This window comes from Tenebrio molitor, chromosome 2, assembly GCF_963966145.1.
Source record: "Tenebrio molitor chromosome 2, icTenMoli1.1, whole genome shotgun sequence".
Classification (NCBI taxonomy): Eukaryota; Metazoa; Arthropoda; class Insecta; order Coleoptera; family Tenebrionidae; genus Tenebrio; species Tenebrio molitor.
Genome location: NC_091047.1, coordinates 122,955 through 147,949, shown reverse-complemented (window position 1 = coordinate 147,949; position 24,995 = coordinate 122,955). Strand labels below are relative to the sequence as shown.

General features: G+C 36.0%; 4 protein-coding genes and 1 long non-coding RNA gene across 13 annotated transcripts; 3 read left to right on the top strand and 2 right to left on the bottom strand.

Annotated features, from left to right (window-relative positions):
• The first annotated feature begins 15 nt into the window (after positions 1-15).
• Positions 16-6,198, top strand: LOC138124012 (store-operated calcium entry regulator STIMATE-like). Its single transcript, XM_069038936.1, has 3 exons — positions 16-568; positions 618-1,081; positions 1,138-6,198. Exons 1-3 carry the CDS (start codon positions 430-432, stop codon positions 1,366-1,368), a joined length of 834 nt encoding a protein of 277 aa, XP_068895037.1. The 5' UTR covers positions 16-429; the 3' UTR covers positions 1,369-6,198.
• Positions 3,054-19,531, bottom strand: nahoda. Of its 4 annotated transcripts, none has more exons than XM_069038878.1 (16): positions 19,397-19,531; positions 10,053-10,255; positions 8,611-8,681; positions 8,462-8,559; positions 8,275-8,408; positions 8,004-8,225; positions 7,429-7,941; positions 7,350-7,373; positions 6,859-7,260; positions 6,250-6,681; positions 5,947-6,197; positions 5,561-5,897; positions 5,299-5,506; positions 5,052-5,245; positions 4,822-4,997; positions 3,054-4,081 (listed from the first exon to the last, which is right to left on the bottom strand). In XM_069038878.1, the coding sequence occupies exons 2-16, from the start codon at positions 10,207-10,209 to the stop codon at positions 3,677-3,679; spliced, it is 3,624 nt and encodes a 1,207-aa protein (XP_068894979.1). In that variant the 5' UTR covers positions 10,210-10,255; positions 19,397-19,531; the 3' UTR covers positions 3,054-3,676. The 4 variants fall into 4 exon arrangements, with proteins under 4 accessions (XP_068894979.1, XP_068894980.1, XP_068894981.1 ...); XM_069038879.1 differs by lacking the exon at positions 19,397-19,531 and adding an exon at positions 18,973-19,111; XM_069038880.1 differs by lacking the exon at positions 19,397-19,531 and adding an exon at positions 4,216-4,349 and having other exon boundaries at positions 3,936-4,081.
• Positions 19,442-22,851, top strand: LOC138124002 (uncharacterized). 6 transcript variants are annotated; one of them, XM_069038901.1, is made up of 3 exons: positions 19,668-19,792; positions 19,854-20,198; positions 21,334-22,851. In XM_069038901.1, the coding sequence occupies exons 2-3, from the start codon at positions 20,169-20,171 to the stop codon at positions 22,801-22,803; spliced, it is 1,500 nt and encodes a 499-aa protein (XP_068895002.1). In that variant the 5' UTR covers positions 19,668-19,792; positions 19,854-20,168; the 3' UTR covers positions 22,804-22,851. The 6 variants fall into 6 exon arrangements, with proteins under 6 accessions (XP_068895007.1, XP_068895002.1, XP_068895001.1 ...); XM_069038906.1 differs by lacking the exons at positions 19,668-19,792; positions 19,854-20,198 and adding an exon at positions 19,442-19,578; XM_069038900.1 differs by lacking the exon at positions 19,668-19,792 and having other exon boundaries at positions 19,852-20,198.
• LOC138124019 (uncharacterized) lies at positions 21,334-24,170 on the bottom strand. Its single transcript, XR_011156973.1, has 2 exons — positions 23,082-24,170; positions 21,334-23,018 (listed from the first exon to the last, which is right to left on the bottom strand). It is a non-coding gene; the product is annotated as an uncharacterized lncRNA (long non-coding RNA).
• Positions 24,171-24,355: 185 nt separating this feature from the next.
• On the top strand, positions 24,356-24,981 carry Gadd45 (Growth arrest and DNA damage-inducible 45). The gene is made up of 3 exons (XM_069040137.1): positions 24,356-24,366; positions 24,456-24,675; positions 24,790-24,981. The coding sequence occupies exons 1-3, from the start codon at positions 24,356-24,358 to the stop codon at positions 24,979-24,981; spliced, it is 423 nt and encodes a 140-aa protein (XP_068896238.1).
• The last annotated feature ends 14 nt before the right edge of the window (positions 24,982-24,995 follow it).

Genomic DNA, 24,995 nt, shown 5'->3' with positions numbered 1-24,995 from the left:
CTGCCTAGTACCATCTCCTCTTGTGTCACGTCACAGAGAAAGATAGCAAATGAAAAATGAAAGTAAAGTAGGTCCACCTGAGCCCTGAGCAGAGATAACGACCTGAGGTCCACACCACAGGTCCACACTCCACGTCCATTGGTGCAGGTGGTGCGTACTGTGGGTGCATAGGTGTATTCTCTGGCATAGGTTCATCTCTGATGAGATGAGATTTTTTGACCAGTGACCACGAAAGTTGCATTATTGCATGTTGCATGAGCATGACACTCATGACAGTGTTCTATAGACGATGGTTGTATTTGTTGTTGTAAAACGTTAATTTGTGATATATTGATATTCGGGACTTTCGACTTTCATGCAAAATCGAATGAAGTTCACAAACCAGCAATGATTGTACTGATTCGGCACTGATTGGTATCGACACTCGCAATGATGAATTCATCCTTGGATTTTATGACGAACGTTCAAGTTCAAGGAGGTTTGCACTGCAGTAAGGATGCTCTTACCGACGTCTTCGGTTGGTTTCTTCAAGTACTTTTGGCTTGTGTAGCGTTCACATGCCTCATAGGTAGGTAAGCAGCGATGTGGTATTTCAAGAGTCTTATTGAAATTCGTAGCTAAGAGATTTTGCGAACCAATAACTGAGCGCCGTTCTTGGCTTATTTGGTTTTACGATACATCAAAGCAAGGGATGGGGGCCATGGCAATTCATTTAGCAAATGTCTGGCTTGCCGGACAATATAAAGGAGATCCTTGTACCTGGTACCTGATCAATTTCCTCTTGGATTCGTCAATGGGGTTGCTGATAATTTTTATAGGAATTCGTTTTTGTCAGTATTTGTCAAGAAAAAAAGCTTGGGAAGCGATTAATTTTGGTGAATATGGTAAGCCACCATCCACAAATGCTTGGTTAGCTCAGTGTTGTCTCTATGTGAGTCTCATGGCTATAGTCAAAGTGTCAATAACCCTCTTTATGCAACTTGACTTTTGGGAAGGCGTCAAAGACTTTATCCTATCACCAATTAACAATCCTAAAGTAGAGCTGGCGTTTGTTATGCTCATCATTCCGTTTTTTGTAAATGTAAGTTGTGTTACAATCTGTGGGATGATGATTATGAAAATGTATATTTTTTGCAGATGCTGATGTTTTGGGTCACTGATAATTTTCTGATGCATAAACGTCACAATAAAAGACACGTGCGTAAAGACAGTATCGAAAGCAGTCTTTTGACACGAGCAAAAGTGAAATATCGTTCAATAAAAAGAAAACCAAAAATACAAGACTCTGAAAGCGATATTTTGCTTTCTGGCGATGACGAACTATTAGATTCAGAATCGACACCGATTAATAGACATGTTTTAGCGTAAAGATCTGTACCAAGGCTGATTAAAATGATTACAAATCATATAATATGATACATTAAGTGCCTTAACATCTTTTCACTTGTGCCAAATTGTTTTAATCAGCTTTCTTATCTACAGTGGCTGTTAATTTTCATCTCTAATTTAAGTTGCACACTGTTTAGTTTGGTTACCATGAGCATAGAGATATTATATTATTATTTTATTTAACTGGTGCTATTTGTATATAAAAGTGCAAGCCTCATGATTTACACTTATAGTTGGGGTTCATGTACTGAATTACTTGTAACTTAACCTATCTATTATTAAGATGTAAATTTTATTGTATCTATTTATCATTGATTTCTGTTTTATGTAACAATTCTCTCTGATTTTGTAGACATTCCAATTCTGCAAGTATAATACAAACTTGCAGTACGTGAGTGATCTTATCTTTATGTTTTAGTTAGTAACACCATTGAATTACCAAATTAAAACCAAATATTTTAGGATTAGTAATTTTTTGTCAAGAAAATATATCAGTCTATTTTGTTATAACGACTGTTTGTTTGAGTCCCATCTTTAGCCTGGTAGCCTGATACTAATCTGTAAAGGACCTGAGGGCGGAGCTTAGCTGCACGGCCTTTAACATGTCAGTGGCGCAGGGAAAATGAGAATCGCTAGGAACCACAACAGTGGCGCATCATGCAGTGTTGAATAAAACTTTTGAGCAGTTTGTGATGGTGTGATATGATCAATTATAATGAATAGGGGATTTTTGACGTATTTAAGAGCGAAGTCTAGCATTGTTATTTTATAACTGACGTAATTTATGCATGCATAATGGTGGATAAAAGTATTACAGGTAAAATCATCCTTTTATTAAATTTTATAATCGTATTCGTGTTCGGTTGGGTGTTGGGTGAACTTGGTGAGCGTAAAAAGCAAAGTCGCAAACAAAGTTGCACTGTAACTGAACATGTAAACAACTCTCTGACAAACATAGACAAATAAACCCTACGTAGGGTTTATTTGTCTATGCTGATAAATCTGCCGTATTTACTGTCGAATGGACTCGTCCACACAAGTTGGTTTTGCGCGCTGATCACGTGACCGTCCCTTTACACTTTACGGCAACCATAGAGAAATAAACCCTACAGACCCGTAGGGTTTATTTGTCTATGACGGCAACTGTAAGTTCAACCGATTCAACTTTTATATGCAGTATGCACGTAGTTTTATGAAAAAAATATTGGTTTGTTGATCAAGTGCAAAAACTATAAAACCCACTTTTGTCGTGAAGAAAAAAAAGTAGGTAAATCATATGAGCCATTGCTCAAAAAGGAAATGATTCTTCCAACTGCAACGACCAAAATGGAATCTTAATATTTATGATTTATTTATTTATAATACGATTAACAAGTGACTCGTGTACAATATTTCATTGTTCAAAGGAGTTTAAAGATGGAAGAGAAACTTTATTATTCGGATCGTGAGAACAGTCGAAAAAAAATTTATTTATTTATTTCTTGATCGTCAACTAATACGATTGTTGTCCTGTTGGGAAGGTCGACGATCCGTGCGGTGTGGTCACTGTTCGAAGAAACGCTAAATAATTATGTTATGTGTAATTTTGCTTATTGTCCTGCATTGGTTGTATTCAATCAAGAGGGCTTCCTATCGTTAAGTTATCTTATAAAAATAGAATCGAGTTCAGTAATAATGTTTATTTCATATATACGTAAATTTTATCATACATTGTTCTTATTTCATAAATAATGAATTATTGTATTTACATACAAATAAACAAGTTCCCGTTTTACTAGAATTATTTGGCTTTCGCATTGTTCAATTAATTTTCTCAAACTATAACGATGTGTCCACATCGTAACGAATTAGCAAAACTATGTGATAATGACTTAGCGGTACGGTTGTGCACTTTCAGCGGCTATTGGTGTGTAACAATCGAACAAAAAGACATTTCAATCCTTTGTTCTAGAAAAACTTGCGAACATTTTAAATGTCGCGCAAATACCGATATATGTATTTTGAAAAACATACAATTATACGTTAGCGTAATCCCTAATGTACTTAAATATACCTTTGGTTGAGTATTTTTCATGTGGACACATCCTGCATAGAAAAATTACCCCGCATTGATTTTTTTTATACAAATGGCAGCGCCTTCCAATATTCTATAAAACAATAAATAGCCATATGTACAAAAATAAATTACGCAAATCGACTAAAACTTTTAAAATTAAATAAAAAACAGATTTTAAGGCGGAAGGTACTTAGAAAAAATGTATCGTCTCCATAACGTTAACAAAAACTATCATTTGGGTTGGTTGTTGTAATCGACATACACTCGGACCACTTCTCCTGAATATTTCCTCTGCGAAGGCATGAAATAGAAATCGGGCTGCATGTCTGGTGTAGGCCTTTGTCTGTCATACGTTGTCCTGGGTAACGAAAACGTGGTCCTTTCCGGATTATCTAGGTACGTCCCACGCGGACGCTGTAGCGACCTCGTGTCTCCCATGTAGTTTGAATTTTGAGGCGGGACGTTAGGGGGACGTCCTTGAGGTCGTTGAATGCGGTTGTTGTTTTTCGGTGGTAGAGTCTCACTGCGCCCTTTGCCGTTTGCTTGTTTTTTCTCTTCAGACTCGAATGCGTCAAATGCGTAATTCGTATTGGCTGCCGAGTAGTCTTTCCATGCCGAGTTTGGTATAAGATGGTCCTAAAAAAGTTACAAATATTTGTGTTTTCATACATCGTGTAGTTTTGCATTTGGAAACCGCAACCGACGACCCTGGGTAATAGAGGTGCAAATGCAAAGCGTGCTATTACCAAATGACAAATGTCAAAACTCACCCCACTAGGCCCTGACCGTGGGCCTACCAATGCCTAGAACGTTCGATGGTGGCCACAGCCCAGTGGGGCAATGTCTCGTGACCTTGGTATGAACCCTGGTAATATATGGGATCGAGCTGCACGCTGTATACCCTCTACCGACAAGCACACAAATATTATTGCAGTTGCACCTTAGTCAGATTCAAATTATTGAAGTTCTCAGAACTGTGGAGGTAAACATTTTAACATCGGCATACCAACATTCTTTAATTTTTAAAATTTGGTATTTTACAAATGTTACAGTAAAATTCTGAGAACTGATGTCTTGGGATCTGACCGTATTCTACAATTAATTGAAGCGTTCGTTTTTTACTGTTAGGTCGAAATACATTCTTGAAGGTCTGATGCTCATTTCCTTATCCCCAAAAATTGTTTATATTTTTTACTATTTATATTTATATGTATATACAATATAACAATAAATCTTGCTACATCAAAAATCCCTCATAATTTTGTAACCAAAGCTTTCCCTGCCGCTAATATCGTCTGTAAAGCTCTATAAAGCATTAGACAACAAAAATGTTATGAACCTACTTGCCCTCTGTGAGGAACTCACAGTGATGTTACCTTATGACTCGACGAACTTTTACTGGCTGCTTTGTATATTGTGCAACTAGCTTGGATTATAGCGACTAGAACTAGAGCAGTAATGCAGCCTAAGACTATGTATAGCTTCGCTTCAGTTAAATTAAAGAAATTGTCCTGACTACCAGAAGAGGCATCTTGTACGATATTTGATGTTACTACAAAAGAAAAACATTGTTGAACATGTCAAGTAGTGATAAGTTTAAGCTTACAACTTTGCGGTTCAAACACAAGGTAACCTGGATCAACTTTCAGGTTGCCCACTTTACCCGTTCCGACACTCTCTTGAAGAATCTTGTGAATCTGCTCGTCATTTGGATCGGCCTCCTCTGTCAAGGATCGACCCTTCTCAACGTTTGTGTTTTCTAGTTGGAAGTTTATGGTAACCACCAAATCATTTCCGTCCCTAAAAATATCGAAACATTATTGAATTTTATTTAAATTATTCCCGCAACATACTCTTTTAAATCCTCTACCGCGGCCTTTCTAAAGCCGGGAATTTTTGTGAAAATCGGTTTAAAATTATCACTGATAGAATTAGATAATTCGCCGTACTGTGAAGTTCTAGGCTTGGGCATGATGAAATTCTCTCCCAAATCTATTACTTTTACGACAACGTTATAGGAAATACCTGGTGACTCAGTAGTAGTTACAACGTCACCATCATCTGTAAAGCACATTTATTGAGTATTAACGTTGCAGTTTTAATTTGTGATGGTACCATTTCCGCAGGACTTGATGCAAATTCTTTCGGGGGAGACAAGTGGTACCACTTCGTGTTTCCGTATCTTTTTGTTCACGCTGTTGAAAGTGCCTCCTTTCACCGGAAACATCATAAAGAGGCAATGCTCATCAGTAAAGGACAAATCTTTCGGGTCATTTGATATTCGTTTCCTTGTGAAAGATAACGTCGTGATTCCATCAACGATATGTCCATTAGCATTATAAATTCCTTGGGAGCTGTCCAATAGTGGTAGTACGTACCCATTTATCCACGTGTCCATCAAAAACGGACGTCCATTTTTAGCCACCCATCCAAGGACAGCATCACTGTGACTCTATTGAACCATTAAATGAGACCCTGGCTAAGTCAGAACTCGATCTTACCATTTTCTCATCGTTCGAAAACGCAATTCCTGTCCAAAGATCCGTATGACTTGTAGTTATGGTGAACAAAATTTCGTCTTTTCGAGGAACCTCCCACTTAGCTGTGTACTCACAAGTTCTATTTTCAGGATCGCAGTTACGAGGGTATCTCCACTCTCCTCCGCATTCCGAGGGATCCACCCTCGAGTTCGTATTATTGTTCTCGTTTTTTGTTGGAACTATGGCTCCCGTTGAAATTCTCTTTTTCTCATCTGCAACATATTTTTTATTTTTTTCGACAATCGAGCGTTGAACGATTCATACCAAAGAAGTTGATTGTAGTAACTCCACGCTGTGATCGATGTCCGTGATATTTAAGCTCGTCTGGTTTATAGAAATCTTTAACGGAAGCTTCGGTTGTTTCCACGCCAGATTTGGGAATATGTACATAGTTGCCTAGTTCTTGGCCTTGAGCAAAAATCACGTGCATTAGGTCTTCTTCGATTGTATGATCTGAAGCTTCTGTGCCCTTGAGTTTTCTTCTGAAGAGAATTGTCGTAACATTGTCTTTTTCAAAACCCATGGCTGCGGTTAAATCGTTCTTGCCGCCCCAAAATGTATCCATTTTGGGAGTAGACCTGTCACGGGTGTAGTAGTCCGCGATTCTGCTAGCAGTTCCTCTTGCCGATCCGATGACAATGTCACTACAGTCCATAGGGTTGAAATCGTGCCGAGGAGTGTATGGGTTGAGGGATTCTATGTTTCGAAAACACGTGTTAAAATTAACGATTGACCAATTCAAATTTTAATAAATCATAACACAAAACAGGGATAAGTACCTAACTCATGTTATAAAAGTTGCTCAGTTAATACTTAGTTTAGTTTTAGTCAATGTAGATTTTGGTTTCGACGATGTTAATAAAAAAGAAGTACCTTTCTGTCCACCTGGTGCAGTTTCGAGTTTGGGATATGTTCTGGTTGGTGCTAGGTGTGATTTAGGTTCTGTTTTAGGTTCAGGTTCGGGTTCCGTTTTAGGTTCAGGTTCGGGTTCCGTTTTAGGTTCAGGTTCGGGTTCCGTTTTAGGTTCAGGTTCGGGTTCCGTTTTAGGTTGAGGTTCCGGTTCTGCATTAGGTTCAGGATTTGAATTAGGTTCGGGTACTGCGTCAGATTCAGTTTCAAGCTGGAACTTGGAAATAGGCCTCGACTCGGATTCAGCCTTTGTTTGTAATTTAGGTGTAGTTGCGGATAAGATGTTTGGTGCTGATTCGGATTTGGTCGCGGGTGGTTCTGGCGATGCATCGGCTTCTGGCTCAGGGACGGGATCCTCTACGTGTTCTACAAGGAAATAAACGAACGACCGTCACCTTGATCAAGTGTCAAAACATTCCGACATGTGCGTCATTTGAAAAATAAACCATACTTACCGCTGATTTCTCGCCGATTTCGTCCTGTAATAATGCCCACAACTAAAATGAATTCTCTACGCACTGATTGAACACTCACCTTGCTTTTTGCTAACCTGGAATGAAACACTCGTTTCGACAACGTCTGCGTTTGGTAAGAAAGTTTGGACGGGTGGAGTCAACACCGCTGAACGTCTAGAATACAACGATTTCTTCAGTTTTGATTTGGAAATCGGTTCAGGTTCGGTTGACGGTTCTGCCCCAGGTTCGGTTGTCGATTCAGGTTCGGGTTCACTCGACGGCTCAGGTTCAGGTTCTGTCACAGTTTTGTCTTGATTTCCAGGTTCCGGTTCGGCTCCAGTTTTAGGCTCCGGTTCAGCCACCCCGTTAGCATCTCGTCTTGTTTGTACTCCAATCAGGGGAAAGTTTTTGCAGCTTTTGGTTAGCGATCGTGGTCTCCACCCTAAACCTACATAACTGGTTCCGTTAACTACCATGACGACTTCGATTTCGCTGTGCTCTTTCAATATTCTCCAATATAAACGAAAAGTGTCGCTAAGCTTGCGATGAGTGTACAATTCAAAATCAATGTCTGTTGTTTTGATCGGCGAGCCTAGAATTTAATAGATGGTTGATAATAATACAGTATCCTGATATCATCATCCGATGGCTTACGTTTATTACATCCAGAGCCAAACCAACCCAACTGACAATAACATTGCATTCTGGGTGCCGTCGTAGCATCAACATCGATGCATTTTCCATGACTACCACAATCGTTGTCCTCCAAACATTCGTCGCGTTTTTCGCAGAACGTTCCATAATACAGTCGATCACATTTACACCTACCCAAGAGATGTCGACCATGATTACTGCAAGTTTGTCTAAATTCTTTTCCTGTAAGTTTCCTTGTAAAAAAAAACCAACACCATCGCTGCAAACTTACTTGTTTTGATGTCAACATCTGCACAAGACCAGAATTTGTAATCTGTCCCCCATTCTATTGCTTGTCTAATCAACCGTAAAGTACAGTTCAGGCAAGTGAAATCGTTGGGTAGTTGGACTTGAAAAGACTGAGCCCTACATTTTTCGAAGATTTGTGAGACATTTTCGAGAATCTCAAACATACTTACGTTGCATCGTTAGAGACAAATTCAGACGTTTGCGTAGTGGGAGTTAAGTCCAGAATTGGCCTTTCGAGTGCGTCCAGCAGCTGTATTTTGAACCCACCCTAAAATTAAAACAGTTTTGTTTTATGGTAACAACAACTTTTGAAGCCTACCCTATGTGGATATCCTAAGTGCCAAGAGACATTAAACTTACTTCCACTTAAAAATGAGGTTTTGACTTCGCCTGAAAAAAAAAACATGTACGTTATCTGTCTTTACACAATAAAAAAAGAAGATTGAATACTTCTAAAGGAAAATGGAAACTTTACATCCTATAAGGACACGTTAGCTTCGTAGAGCTGTTGCCTTCGAAATGAAAATCCAGCCAATGTGAAGGTCGAATCCAAGGTTGGACGACAAAAAATGCGAAAATTCAACTAGAACGTATTGTTCGTGTGGTAAGTAATTTATGTGTTGTTTCAATGTTCAATGAAGCTGCATTCACCACAAGGCATACTCAGATACAAGATTTAACTTTGTAATCGTTCATAAATAATTTATTAAATTCCAGTGGTCAGCAAAACAAAAAATAAAAATTAAATTATTTCCCACAGGTATGGTACCCAGTTACAGAAAATGTAAAACTATTAATAGTAGGTAGAAAGAAAACAAAAAATGAATTATGGAATCTTATCAAATCATCTGTGACATTAGTAAAGACCTGTTGTTATTCAACATTTTGTATTCTACTCGTCAATTTTATGAGTTTTAGGCCAACATGCTTACTCCATTTGATATATGAGCCTTGAATTTCTAGCGAGTCATTACTCATTAAGTCATTACAGTGTTTTCTTATTCTTCTCATTTATAACATTTGTTTACCTTGTTTTGTTTTAATAGAATCTAAACAAATATTTTACCGTACTGTTGATTTTTTTTTAATTTGCAATAAATACAGAATAATCTAATTTATTAAAACTAAATCATTTTCTTTTTCGATTAATTATTATCAATTATTCCGTTACTGTTTATTAGAGGACGTAAAAAATGTTGTTATAAATTGTCAACATTTTGATGTTTTCAGGGTGGTTGGTGTTGAAAAACCACACAAATTTTGGATGTGCTGCCAACCTCGCAACGTTAGACGGGACAATCATTTATAATTATCCTATACATAGATACAGTGGCGAGCACGGAATTTCGCACACATTGAACAGTTATTATCTTAATTTTATTAAAATCAGATACTGGCGGCATTTTCATAACAGTTTAGGTGAAACATCAGTCATGATCACATATGTCATGATTGATTATAATGACAATACAGCTTAGACTAGATTTTTTTTTTTAATGACATAGAAATTGGTGTGCGAAATTCCGTGCTCCCAACTGTACATACAGGCTTATGATAAAGTAACACACAAAATTCATAAAACGCACAGTATTAATTTGTGAAAAAAAATGCAAAAACACGTCAAACAGTTTTTTAAATTCTGCGTCTTTTAACGTATATACAGGGTGTTACGGAAATCCATATACGTTTCGGAATTTCAGGCATAACCCTGTATAACTCACTAAGATCTTGATACTGTTTATTAAGATATATAAAAAATACCTTTGGGCATTCCACATGGTGCTTTTGTTCTGGAACTGTCCAAAAAATCTAGAGCATATTGTCGGGCTGGCGGAAATGTGAGTGCGACGTGAGCTTCAGTGGGAGATGCCACCAAACCAAAAAAAAGTGCAATCAGTAAGGACCCCTTTGGTCTCATTGTATGCGTTGCATTAAGACATGGAAGAAGGATAACTTGACCACACCTGAAAAAATAAATTAGGATTATGTAACTTTTGATTCTGTTTATTTTTTTAGATTTTACATAAATACTCGTAGATACCGGGATATCAAAAATTATCTTGGTCAAAGGTAGTCATGGATTTTCAAATAATAATTGTCGAAGGTTTGTGTCAAATGATTTTTCGAATGTCAAAACCAATTTTCGAGAGGACTTCCCACACTTTGCAGTAATGCCGAAAGATTTTTGTGCCTTACAAATTGCGTTGGTGTGTTTTACCGAACTGGCTCTGTGACTCATAAAAAAGGTGCTGGTAGGCCAATCGTTCGTACCGAAGAAATTGTCACACTAAATAAGTTGAGATGGGCGTTTTCGAAAAGAACTCGTAGAGGTTTCTTTTACTTCTTTAAAACAAACGCTTTCTAATTGTTTTAATTTTTGCACCCCTTTCTGTTTCTATGCAATGTTGTTATCTCCACTTCTTTAAATGGCAACTACTGCTTTTTAAACATTTGGATGGATAATCAAATTCAATTCTAATTTATACCCGTTCCATACACGAGTACCTAACAGGGTGTCAGTAAAATTCAAATTTTAGCCGAAATTACCATAAAAAAATCTCCAATAAGATAATGGTAATCAATCACTAATCACATAGCTGAATTTAGATATGTATTTTCATATCATCAAAATCGTTCTCATATCAACAAACTAAAAAACAAATAAAAAAGGCGTCTTTATGTTCTTTTTTAAAACTAAAAAATATTGTTCCACCAAAAACTATCAAAGTAAATGTTTTTCTTACTGACGGTATGGACGTTTCTTAATTTTTTGTTTCAATTTATTAATACATATCAAAATTACTTTGCTGATATTAAAATATCGAAATTCAGCCATGAATTAAAGAATTTTTAATGGAAATTTCGATATGGAAAATTGGGATTTTACTGCCATCCTGTTTCACCTCAATTCAATTCAAAAGTCATACATGCCACATGGGCATAAACTAAAATTTGGTATTTTGTAGTCCATTCCAAAGTTTGTACAGTCGTTGACCAAAATAAAATGGGGCAAAGTAAATTTTGATTGTGTAATTCGATATTTTTGCGAAATCCATCTCTCAAGAAACAAGTGTCAAAAATTAAAAAAAAATCTTAATTTACAATCGCAAATCCATGTTCCTGTTTTTTTTTGCAATCAACTGTACATATATTTCTTCAAGACTAACTTAAGAATCTTGACTTTTTTTAAAAAAAGCATACAGTTGGCTTCAAAAAAAAAAAACGGGAAATTGGAAATTTAATTTGTCAATTTATGTCAATTTGTGTCTGTTTGACAGTAGTATTTCTGACACATAAGAGCAGTTTTTTAACCTAAATTCTAAAAAGCCGTTTCAAACTATAAAAATTTAATAAAATCTGACAGAACTTTTTCTGACAGTTCCCGTTTTTTTTGAAGCCAACCGTACATTTGTTATAAAATAAAAAATTGCATTCAGCACGGACGCCACTGGACAGGTCCCGTTTCAATCTAGGAAAAAATTGAGAAATCTGCGTCAACTATAGTGCCCTTTTGGGTGGCCGCGTGTGTACATACGAGTACCTTGAAAATTAAAAGAGATGGTGAACAAATTCGAATGACAACATTTTTCTCTTTTTCGCGCTCCACAACAGCCTGTAACAGGAAAATAAAAAAAAATCTCTTAATACCGACAAAAACTACAATTTTTCCTATTCAGCGAAAAGGGCGACGGCCCTTAATTTTGGCCGCCGGTGTGCGGGGCACACCCCCTTGGCCCGTCTCTGATGGTACCGTAACCTAATCAACAATATTTAGTCTGACCCTAAATGCCACTCGAGCATCCGGATCTATACCGATTTTAACCCACGCCCAACTTTTTCTCTGTTCCGGAAAGATCCAACGGAGATCTTTCTGCGACATCCGGGGATGACATCACCAAAAAAAAAAAAAGGTGTTAACATAAATGTGACACATCTGAACCACATTTTCACAAAAAGCCTGTTTTGCAGGGTTCATTGAGTAATCGACTCGATTGCGCCAACATCTCGAAATCGGTATTATGCGTAAACCCAATTAAAAAATAATTTCCCATACATAATTCGTTCATTAAGTACTATCAGTTATCATAACGGCGTAATTTGAAAATTTGCAATTATGTAGTTAGAATAAGTGGAAACACTTATGTCATAAAACGAAAAGTAAGAAAATCTAATGGTATAGCCATGACTTTCCACGGGTAGGTAAGGTACTCGTATGTTGCCGTGATGATCATCAACATAAACTGACTACATATTAATTTACTTGTGATCTTGCTTCGATGGCTATTGTATATTTTAATAAATTTCTTAGCTGTATTCAGTACTTGCAACATCTAGGACAACTTTGCTGAAAAGGAGGTGACCGACAGCGAAAGTTCATTTCGTAATGCCACTGTACCGTATACGTTATATATCTCATACGTTCGTAAAAACTTTTTTCATTAAATTCATCAGATTGAATTAACTAATTGTCTAGATATCAATAACGAGGAGTTTCGCACAGTGCATACTTCCATCGGCAAAAAAACGCGCCGAAATGCAACTGGCCGCGATTTCTCTTTTTATACAACTCCGCCTTGACGACCGGAACGTGAAGAAATTGGTAATTTGTAAAACCCCTCTGACATTTTCAGAACCGAATTCCATTGAAAATATGTGAGGGAATGCGGAGTTCTATATTTCTAATACACTGAACACTGAAAGTTGTCTGCGTGTAGACAACCGCTCCAACTACATAGTTAATAAATTAAAATCTTTAACGGTGAATTCTATCTACCAAAGATTTACATTTGCTCGACGGAAAAGAATTAACCTAAGGCGAGAAAAGTGACCACATACATGAGCGTGACGTATGGTCGTACTACAGCGGAAGTAATTTCATCGAAACGAAACCAACCAGAAATTAACTAAGTATTACATACTGCATAATATGTAGTGTATATTAGGATATCGTCGACTCTAACGGCCATTTAATGAAATTACAGATTACGTAATCGTTGATTAGCTACATTTACTAGTATTTAAGCAAAATTTCCCGACACATCTGATACGTCCTTTCAACCTATTTTTTGAAACATCGTATGTGACTTCAAAAAAATCCAACGAAAAAAAATTAAAAAATTAAACTTATGAAAAATCTTAGCGTGAAAGTCGCGTTATTACGTTAAATGCGCGCACGAGCAGATAATACGAAAGTTCGAATTCTTTGTTGAAATTACCTAGTATCTTGTTAATTAACATTTAAACATTCCTGTTCGAAAATATGGGTAGGTACGCGAATAACCATGCTTTTTTGGCACTCATATCTACGTACCATTGTGAGAAATGACATAAGTTATACAAAAAATCACAAATCGAACACAACATTGGAACGTATTTTTTTTTACGAACAGCTGTATTAGAAAAGTTGGTTTACATCTTAGTTACCATGAATGAAACTTCAATTTTACATCTGGCGGGCGGTAAAGTAACTTTACAGGCCCGGCGGGCTGTAAACCAAAGCAAAAAGCCCGCAAATGAGAAATTTGTCTACAGAGACAACCTAGATTTTTTGATAATCATGAGGTTATTAAGGTTTTGTATGGAATTGTTGATTCGAATACAAAACTGTAATGCTCGTTAAACAAAACCATAAACAAGAACTTTCTTTTTTCTTATGGGTGTCATCTCAAAATTTACTGTGTTTGTAGTGTGTGTACCTTAAAGAGTACACGATAGCATAAATTGAAACATGAAACGTCAGTTCTCGAAAAGGAAAGATCTTATGCATCCATCGGAACATCGTGTATAGGTGTGTTGAGTCCCTTTGGGCAAAAATTGCATTTTCAACGTTATAATTTATAAATTTTCGTTGTCAACTAATTCCAATCTGATTATGCAACAGTTAGAGAAGATTTGCACGAGGTAGTTCAATTATTGTAATAAAAATTACAGGTGTGTAACTTCCATTGTTAACATAGATTTTCTTGTTGTTTGTTATGTCATGAATCTGTTGTACTCGTAAGTCATGCTATGATCTTAGTAGCATTTATCTTCAGCTGCTATAGTTTCTTTGGAAAATCGTGCCCGAGAAAAAAGTTCGAATTCCAAATCGCCCCAAGCAATGTCAAGTCAAACGGCCAATTATTTTTTCAACGGTGACACATTTATTCTATTTACCTGGTTAATTTGGTCAGTTGGATTTAAAACTGGTATTGTTTTAATACTTTTTTTGTCGCGTGTCAATGTGTCATTCGCACAGAGTCGGATTCAGAATTAGGCATTAGTGCGGGTCGGTAATCTCGTTTATCATTCCGAATGGTGTTAGCAAATGATATTTCCAAAGTATAATCGACTGATCGATTATTTGGTTGTAATAATGTTTAAATTATTATTAGCTAAAAGCATTAAAAAAAAAAGTGGTTCATAAGCTAAATCAGTGGTTACATAGACTTCAGTTCATTATTAGTTACCAATCTAATATGTACCTAATACATACAGAGTGTCCCAAAAATAGCGGACTAACGGTGCACTACGGTGTAGAAGAGACTACCGTAAACGTCAGAAAAATGTTTAAAAAATTCTATTGGACTTATTTACTGATTGGGCGGTCCGTGAAAGTGGCACTTAACAGGAAAATTATTTTGAAATATATGTATTAAATTGTCATGACAGCTACCTCTAATCGTACATATTATCACAAAGTACAGGATTACTCACTACCAATAACTAATCCTGCACAATAGTGAATTTAGAAGCTTTGGAAATCGAAAAAAATATTTTAAATCCACTACGGTAACATTGCAAGGTAATGATGTACGAGTACATCTTTGTTTACATTATTACCGTTAATAATAAAAATAATAATAATTTATTTTTTTGTCTGAAAAATTTTTTCCATATTTTTTTCGTGTACATTTAAACATCCTGGATACGGTAGTAAGTAGTTAGTCCGCCATTTTTGGGACACCCTGTATATGTATGTACCCACAGTCGCGAGCAATAAATTTTGGTCGTCAAGGTCATTCTTTGAGGCAATTGAAAATGCTCCATTGTAAAACAGTCCCAAATATCATAACCTATCATCATGTTGTATGACATTAATTGTAATTTTTTTCTCAATTTTTTGACACTTTGTTGACGTGGGCATAATCAGGCAGGGAATTTTTTTAAATTAGTGACAATCTAACCAAATTTTGAAATGACATTGACGACCAAAATTTATTGCTCGCGACAGTACATATACAATGAGGGACATGGAATTCTGGGCAGTCTGTTATTGTCATTTCAAAAAGGGTCAATGTAAATGCACCTTTACCGTCATTATAATTGATATTTTCAAAAAAACTGTCAACTTAGTTATGAGTAGCTAAGGTATGGTTTAGAAATTTTGACAACTGAATGACACATCTGCCCAGTTTTCCGTGTCCCCAATAGTACTCGTATTTTACGAATTTTAATAATTATTATTTGCCTGTTGTAACATTCTTGCATTTTTATGAAATAGAAATTTAGTAAAGTCATGAAATTATCTCACGAATGTAACGCCTAGGGACGGTGAGTTTTTACAAGTCCGCGCACAAGACTAATTACAATGTGCGGATTGTTTCGATTACCGTTATTCAAAACCTGTAATATTTTATACCGGAACTTTTCACTGAATTTCTCCACACGACTCACTCGTTCGGTTAAAAACAATTTCCTGGTGAATAACACTGTTAAAATTGAATTCAGATTTTGACGCCGAGATTAATTAGAAAACATGGAAATCGCACTTTCCCATACATTTCTAAATTATGCAGTCGATGGTGTTTTACACTGTATTCCCATGAATGAAAAATGCAAATGAGTAGTGTACACTTGCTTTCAAAACTTTGGCGTACACCCATTTTTCGCTGTATTAAATCAGGGTTGTAATTAATCAACTGTGACATTAAAACTTTTGAAAAGTCAAAATGCCTCGACTGACAGAGCAAGACAAACTTTTGATGCTTTTCAAATTAAAAGAGGGGTGGTCCATAAGAAGGGTTGCTATTCATTATGGACAGAAATTTGTGTCCTGAGGGATCGATGATATTTATTTTAAATGCTGTCAATGTCATCTTTAACCTAATCTCAAAATTACCTGTTCACACGCGAAAGTTTTGAAAGCATGTGTACAACGTGGCCATCCACAAGTGAACTTTTTTTTTATAGTTTGATTTTTACTTTAAATCATAGGCGTCCTAAAATGTCATAGTTTGACACTAGCGTTAAAAAAATTATTGAAAGTTTTTTTTTTTAAATGCCACGACATCACTCCGATTCAGACAGCTAGGACTATTGCAAAGCTAGAAGAAAATTGATCGTTGCCTACTGTGGCGAGAGAATTGCATTGCAGTAAGACTTGCAAACAGGCTTTGGCAAGATTTGGCCTAATTGAATCTAACGAAAAATACGGAAATTTTCGCAAGCTATCGTTCACTTTTGGATGGCCACGATTGTGGGTGTCCCATCACTTGTGTCCCCTAGGAAAATGACTTTAAAAATAAATTATATTTATATGAAGGTATTATAGATGCATAAATACTGTTCACCGCCACAAAAGTTGGGTATTACTTTTTTGTTAAAATTAATTACCTAGGTGCAGCAGCCAAAAACTATCACTTTAAAAATTAAACTTTGTTCGATGCAGTTCAAATTTAGTATACGTTATGAAATAGTTATAGAGAAATAAAATCCGCAATTAGAATTTAATTAAAATGTTTTGATGTAAAGATATTTGGTGAATTTAATTTGGGTCCTTCTACTTTATAAAAATTTATGGAAGACAAAGTTAAGTTTATGGGTATTATTCTTGTCCGCAATTTATGGTAGGAAGACCATTCAAGAGGGTTCCAGCGGTACCTGCCTGTGTTACGGCGTCAAACACACTGCAACCCCTCATAAATCTTCGTCTGCAATAAATTTTCATAAAGTAGAACGGCCCAAATTAATTTAACCAAATATCTTTACATCAAAACATTGTAATTAAATTCTAATCACGGATTTTATTTCTCTATCATTTTTTCATAAAGTATACTAAATTTGAACTGCAGCGAACAAAATTTAATTTTTAAAGTGATAGTTTTTTGCCTGCTGCACCTAGGTAATTAATTTTAACAAAAAAGTAATACCCAATTTTTGTGGCGGTGAACAGTATTTATGCATCTATAATACCTTCATATAAATATAATTTAGTTTTAAAGTCATTTTCCTACGGGACACAAGTGATGGGACACCCGGTACATACCTATGGTTTCAAATACCGTAAAGTCACAACAATGAGAATTTCTTGCGAATCAAAACGTAAAACCACCACCTGTTGTGTTTGTAAATTTGTACCGAATCAATAAAGGCATTGCACTTTCATTTTATTCAAAATAGTACTATGGCGGACAATAAATTTAGGCCGGCCTGTCATTGGCTTGACATCAAAATGTGAAGCTGGCATTATGTTCAACTAACCCCATTTTCGACGAAATACCTATTTATGCACCAAGGGCGTTACAACGATGATTACGCCCGGAGAACGACGAAATCCAGGCTTTAGCCTTAGTTAAAATGACACCACACATTGGCCTTGCTTCGTTTTGTATTTTTTGTTTGAATGATTTCAACCATTTCATCTATCGGTGTTCATTTAAATTTCCGGTCAAAATTGGCGTAGAAGAGTCGATTATGAACGCAATACGGATTATGGATCACGAATCAGTTGTTTAAATCTTACTATTATTTGTGTTTTTACACGAATGGTGCGTTCACAATCGACTCTTCACACCAACTTTCACGGGAAATTTAAATGAACATGATAATTTTGAAGCACTGTAATCTCCAAAACCGAATGAGACATTTTATAATTTATTGTTTATGCGGTTGACACAACACATTCTAAAGACGACTATAGAAAATTTGGGATTTTGATTTAACGAAAATTATATGATTTTTGTTTAAATTCTTCTTGTGAGTAGATTAATTACTGGACATTTTTTCCGATAATAAATCTACTCACTTCGGAGATTATAAGTGAAAATCTTTTTAGCTTATTAATTTTTGTTTATTCGTTATTCGTAGTCATACGATTTTTTAACCAATGAACGTCATTGTATAACAATTTAAAAAAAATGCAACCGAATTAGGTATATTCGTTATTGCAAAATAAAAACTCAATAGTTTTTCATTTGTCACTCAACACAGTTTAAATAAAGGACAAAAACTAATGGTACTGTCCTCGTATATCGAACTGTCTGAAAATGTTGGAGATTAGATTTATGAGTATATGACAGTAGTCAGGTCCTTTTGTTGAAATATGGATTGCTGATTATTTCCTTGGAGAGGGTAGGCCTGATTCTTTTGCGGGCGGCTGTACAACAAGGCAAGGAAACGAATTTCTTGTATTCAAAGACATGTACTTTTTAAAGTATAACGTTAGTAACGGTTCGTCGATTATGAATTTCTCCTGTTTAATGGAAAAAAGCAAATATAGTGACGTCATCGCTTCTGAAGACCACAATGAAAAGGAAGATAAACATTTTTCTCGCGGTGAAGAAATATCTCTGGTGTACAATTGTTTTGCAACATCAACACACACACACACACACACACACACATACGGAGATCAAACCGACATCATCATTTTCAAGTAAATCCGAAGCGAACACTTTCTCTCTTTTAAAACAATGCTTACAGTTAATTATTTTTGGTTGCGATATTGCCAAACAAATCTTCATCAAAACGACGAGGTCTTTTGAAGGTAGGTAACTCGATTCAATAATAAACAGCGAAGGTCAACCGGTCACTGGTGGTTACTCTGAGTTTTCTACAACATTCCAACGTGTGGCCAGTATTACTGCATAATTTGCCATGTGCGTCATCTCGTCATCCTGATGTACATCCTTAGATATCGGCATATAGGTACATCCCAAGTGTCAGAACAAACGAGAAATGATTTTATAATTCTAATAATTTTAACACGGGATGTAAAAGAACAGAAATGTAACTAGGTATATACATCTCGAAATATTTTACCCCATTAAAGTTAATTTCTTGCAGTTGAATAATTTTTGTAAAGCCCACAATTTCCTGTCCCCCAAATTGTAATGTAACGTTACCTGTTTCGAATCGTAAATCTCAATGTTACACTACTTGAAATCACAGGAATTAACAAAAAAGCACGTTTTATTACGGCGCAGGTACCACTTCGATACTTTCTAAGTCGGTACTAGGCGTATCAAGAAATGTTACTCGAAGGAGGCGGTATCGACGAAGGAGAGGGGTTACACCTGTTGGAATCGTGAGTCCACTACTATTTAACAATTACCTGAACATTAAAAGAGAGTGGTAAGAAAGGTTTTGATGTCACAGCTCACATTGAAAAAAAATTTCATTAATAGTTTTGGCCATAACCAAAGAGTTACCTACTCGTGTACATTTCGTAAAATTTGTTGTACCTATTTAAACAAGAGTTGAAGAGTTCATCATTCGTGGAACTTGTATTTCTGAATATGGTTAAGATGACACACCTTTATGTTTATTATTTACGTCATGTACTTAGACTTGAATTTGTAGATACTTGACGTGAAGATGTGGAGAAACGAGTAGGATCACAATTCAGCAATAGTCGTGCCCCGTACTATTCCGGCCAAAAAATTTCTTCCACCCTTTTCCTGCCATTTCACAAAAATTGCGTGTAGTTTAATCTTTATTGTCATTATAATTGACGCTTGCAAATTAAAACTTGAAATTTATTATATATACTGTCACCCATAAGAACATAGTCATGGACACAATTTGATTGACACATGTCAAGATGTGAACTGAGGTTACCCATTCCTAAAGGCTGCTTTAAAGCATTATAATACGTGAATGGAATGACAGTTGTGGATGAAATTTTTTGTCCCCCATTGTACAAAGGTAATAATAAAAGTTAGCATTTTTCGAGTTTGTTTTAAACGTGTAGGTAAGGGTATGGTTGCCAGTTAATATGATCTAGGTACTTCGTGACTTGTTTCGACATTCATTTGTTTCAAAATTATTTACTCTCGTGTCAAAAATAAATTACTCCCTAGAATTCGAACTTTTAGGGAAATAACGTTTTTCATCACTTAGCGAGAAATTAGTCATTTGCAACTGTTACAATTAATTTGCTGTCTTACATTTTTGGGATATCTTTTGTTTGTCACCAGAAACCACATAGCCTCCAACCTAACCAAATTTATGGCAACCTAGTAACGAACATCCCTAAATCCTAGGGAGTAATTTATTTTTGACACAAGAGTATATAGTGAGCGGCAAAAGTACCTATGGAATAAATTCATTAAAAATTACTTGATTTTTTTGCAACCGACTAAACATAATCTATGACTATACATAAAAAAAATTCGTACACGACATGCGAGTCATCTATTGTCTGTGTTGGCAATCTGAAGTAGAACGCATTACAAGTGGTTCTTGCTGTGGGTTCTTGAACTGTCCCGTTTTCAATTTCATTTGTTTCATTTCGAACTGTGCGACTGTGGTTAGTGTGCATAAGTACGGTTGCATATATAGGCAGTTGCCAGCTATTTAGTGTAAACACTGTTGTAGTTTTTGTAAGTAGGTAATACATAATATGAATTTTTTTATATGCTTTTTTGTTCATTTTTTACTAAGTACATATTATGCACTTTGAATTATACTAGTGTTGAGAATTTATAATTTCCAAAAATGTTAATAGGTAAATCAAACATGAAAAAATTAAATAAATGTAATGTTTTTGGTCTATCAGTGTTAATAAGGAGCTAAAAAAATAATATACGTATAAGATACAGCGGCATCACAACATTGTGCAATAGATACATTCCTTGCTTACAATTATTATTACTGTTTATTGATTATAATATCACATATTGACAGTCATCAGGAGACTTAAAAAATATAGTTATAAAAAAAGCTTGTAGGTGTACCTAATATGTGTTTGACAAGCATGTTATATTGTAGAAATAATTTTGAGATATTTTTAAAATCGTGTATTATAGGTTGCATACAGAAAATGATTTTTTTGTTTCAGACGATGTTACCTAACTGGTCACCTGAAACTCCCATTTGGTCTAGAGAAGAACTTTCACTTCTTCCTTCGGAATTTCCACCACAGTCTTCAATCTCTTTTGCAACAATTGTCGATAAAAGCGAACACTTTCCCCGCAAATTCCCCATTGACACAAACAGAGTCAAAAACTTAAAAGAATTTGTAGACGAAAGCATCCTTGAAAGAAACGCCAATTCGGCTTATCCGCTTGTTCACGAAAATATCCTTCACTTTTATGCGCAGTTCATTCTTCATAAACGGCGACATGGCAATACTATTGAAAAGCCACTATACGAAAATATGAATTTGTTGGAGTTTCTTGACAGACTGCTAACAAAAAGAGCAGCCACTTTTATGGGAAAACGTGATTTTTATTCTTTACTAAATGGAACGAAAGGCAGTCAAAGTTGGGAAACAATTGGTACATTAAGTGAGAAATCACCGTTAATTTTAAGAAATTGTTTAAGTTACGAAGAGATAAAACTTTCCGCTTTTTTGTCAGTCAGTGCTTATACATATTTTATAAACATAGGAGATCGTAAAAACTTTGGTGTTTTTCAAAAAGATAGAACGATGATCCAAGATGAAGGGATAGTTATGGGCATAATAGGACCGAGATTAGTTAAGGAAGAAGTGATGGAGTACCAAGAATTGGTGATAACTTCATCTCAGAACGTTAAAAGTAAAGGTTACGGGAAAGTGGAACCTCCAACAATTCATCAGCTTTTTGCGAAACTCTACGGTGAAGATTGTTTGGAATATAAAGATGTAATAGAGAAAAAGAACACATCATCGCAAAGCCGATACACCAATCTAAAAAAGGGCGAGATTTTAGATAATTTCGTTTATTATAAGCGCCTCATCTTCACCATGGACACCTTGTTTATGGAAGCTAATCAACGAGCTGTGGGGAAAAACACCAACGCCTTCATTCACGTTGTAGGTATCGGTCTGGGTGTCTGGAAAAAGTCTCCGTGCCAGAATAAAATATTTATGGATTCTTGCGGCAAGCGAATACAATTTCTTGGAAAACACCTGTACAATGTCAGCGACATATGTTTCGCTTATATAAATCACGACTCGTGTCTGACTTACAAGCACGGCGACACGATCCCAATTGAGGGACACCCTTCGAAAGGAATCAAGCTCCACATATACAAACGAGAGCCACATTCGAAACTAAAGGGATCAGATGAGGGAAAGTTGTTGGTTGTTTCATACGCATGGGACGGCAATGCTTTGCCCGGTAACGAATTCTGGAACAAAAAATTGGGAAGCAGTGGGGATTCAGCAGCGGCTTCTTCAACTCAAATTTCTGAACTACACAACCCATTCATCAATCCGCAAGTATGTGCCACCAATTTGAAAGTGGTGACTGTTGAGAATGTTGTCGGATTGGAAGACTACGTGAAAAAGGTTAATAAAAGCGAGAAAAGAAAATTCGAGGGATAGTATCATATTATATTACATATACCTATTACAATACATACATATATCGAGTGTTTTTTTTTTTTTTTATTTCACCTCATAGTAGGCGTTGAAGAGTCGAATTTTGTGAACGCGCACTATACGGATATTACACAAATGTTGTATGTATGTACAGGGGTTGTGAATGTTGCGATTATGTATGAACTCATTTTTAAAATGAAGTACGTACAAAAATATTACTGTAAGATAAAGAAGTAAAGTCGATAATAATCGCCCAGTGTTGTGTATTTGGTAACCCTTACCAATAGGAAAATTCAAAATCTTGATTAACCCAAGCGCAAGCGTTTCCATATCAAAATAATTCACAGCGGTTGTAGAAAGGCGATACCACCAGACTAGACACGAGAAGGTTGCAAATACATAAAAAAATATTCCTTTATCTTGATCCGGAAATTATCATTTTGTAAAAGGAACCAAAAATGTCAATGCGAAGTTGTGAATATGTGGTACTGATTACCTAAAAAAAGTGAAACAAACAACATACATACCTAATTTAATTCATTTTTATTATGATACATGTCACTACAAATATTTAGGTACAATTAGGCATACCCGTAGCGTATTGTATTGTATTCAATTACATATACGTAAAAATATTTTTTTTATTTGAAGTTATTCCCGTAATATTTTTGTATGTACATTCACACACCTTTCCAGGTACACCAAAAAGATATGTATCGATTTACATCTGAAAGTTCGTCGAACCACTTCACATAATCCGGAATGTACCTACGTGTGTTGAAATTCGTAAAATATCTGTTATATAGAAACACATAAAAAAAACATGTTGTTGTGGACAGCGAGACTTTATAATCTCACTTTCAATGAAATTTGATAAATTAATAAAAAGTGCGTCACGTGTAATGCACACCGTATCGAACAGTTTAATCTTCTCTGACACGTTAAAACATGTTTGCAGTTAGATAATATGTATAAACATTTCATAGTAAAATTTGCAACGTATGTGTCACGATTCAAACCATTCAATCGATTCTTTTATCAAATATTACTATTTTACCTTATCAAATTTCCTGCGAGTCATAAATGAGTTTTTACATTTCATCAAGATGAAATTTTTATTACGAAGTCTTCTGTTGAAGAATTCTGGAGAATGTTATTACCGGAGTAACAACACAATTCCCTAAAAATCCCGCGGAATATCCGCTTAACCCAGAATAACACGTATTTTCTCAATGAGTAATCAAATAACATTTTAACCTGGGTATTCCTCGAATGACTTCTCCGGCGCTCGTTTATCTCCCACTCCAGCTGCGATTGCAACTGCGTATATAAAAGCCCAACCGACATATTTAGCGTCATTGGTCATTAGAACTTCGAGGTTACGTGTGTGTTGGTTACAGTGAAAAATACTTTGATTTTGGATTACACAATATTTTGCAAAGTGTGCTAGTGATTTGGCTATTTTAGATCAGTAGTGGATTATCGAATATTTCGTGAATACAAAACTAAATCAAACATGTGTGTTTTAAAGTTCAAGAATAGTGACAAATGCAAAATGATCAACAGGTAATTAATGAAATAATTGGGCAACATTTGGTTGGCCGTAAATCCAAGGTAGACCTGAAAATACTAACTGACCCCTCACTTTATTACAGAAGCAAATTAGGAAGCGCCCTTCAGGCCGTCCTTTCCCAGGCCAAGGTCGATGGCCGTCTTACATGTGGCCTTCCTCCAACAGTCGCTCATTTAGAAAGAGCATCCGAAGATGTCCTGCTCTGTGTTCTACCTTTAACCAGACCAGGAGACGCAGCCACCCACATTCAAACCGTGCTTCTTCAAGCGTTCTGTTACGAAAATTACATCCCCGTAATACAGGTAAGCATTACAGAACGATTCACCGCGCAACGAAAGCGCTTATAGTCGCGGTTATAATTCGTACTTACTCGTACTAAAAGAACATAACGTTAATGTTTTTTTTTTTTTTTTTAGGTGGACAGTAGTGAGAAACTGGGCGAGTATTGCGGCTTGGGATCACGGATCGAGTGCCCCTGTGCCATAATCACCAAAGATGAAGAACGAAAACGGGACCCGCTGCTTTCACCCACTGAACAAGAATTGACCGATTTTTACGAATGTACCTTAGAGGAGTTTCCTCGACCCATCGTTGAGTTGCCAAGATGAAAAGTTTGCTTTTG

Coding starts and splice junctions, on each gene's coding strand:
- nahoda (XM_069038878.1), bottom strand. CDS start 10,209: ATGAGACCAAAGGGGTCCTTACTGATTGCACTTTTTTTTGGTTTGGTG. Junction 8,226..8,274: donor AGATGTTGACATCAAAACAA/GTAAGTTTGCAG, acceptor GGAAACTTACAG/GAAAAGAATTTAGACAAACT. Junction 7,374..7,428: donor CCAGGTTAGCAAAAAGCAAG/GTGAGTGTTCAA, acceptor GCATTATTACAG/GACGAAATCGGCGAGAAATC.
- LOC138124012 (XM_069038936.1), top strand. CDS start 430: ATGATGAATTCATCCTTGGATTTTATGACGAACGTTCAAGTTCAAGGA. Junction 569..617: donor AGCGTTCACATGCCTCATAG/GTAGGTAAGCAG, acceptor TGAAATTCGTAG/CTAAGAGATTTTGCGAACCA. Junction 1,082..1,137: donor TCATTCCGTTTTTTGTAAAT/GTAAGTTGTGTT, acceptor TATTTTTTGCAG/ATGCTGATGTTTTGGGTCAC.
- Gadd45 (XM_069040137.1), top strand. Junction 24,676..24,789: donor ATTACATCCCCGTAATACAG/GTAAGCATTACA, acceptor TTTTTTTTTTAG/GTGGACAGTAGTGAGAAACT.
- LOC138124002 (XM_069038901.1), top strand. CDS start 20,169: ATGAAATTTTTTGTCCCCCATTGTACAAAG. Junction 20,199..21,333: donor TTGTCCCCCATTGTACAAAG/GTAATAATAAAA, acceptor TTTTTGTTTCAG/ACGATGTTACCTAACTGGTC.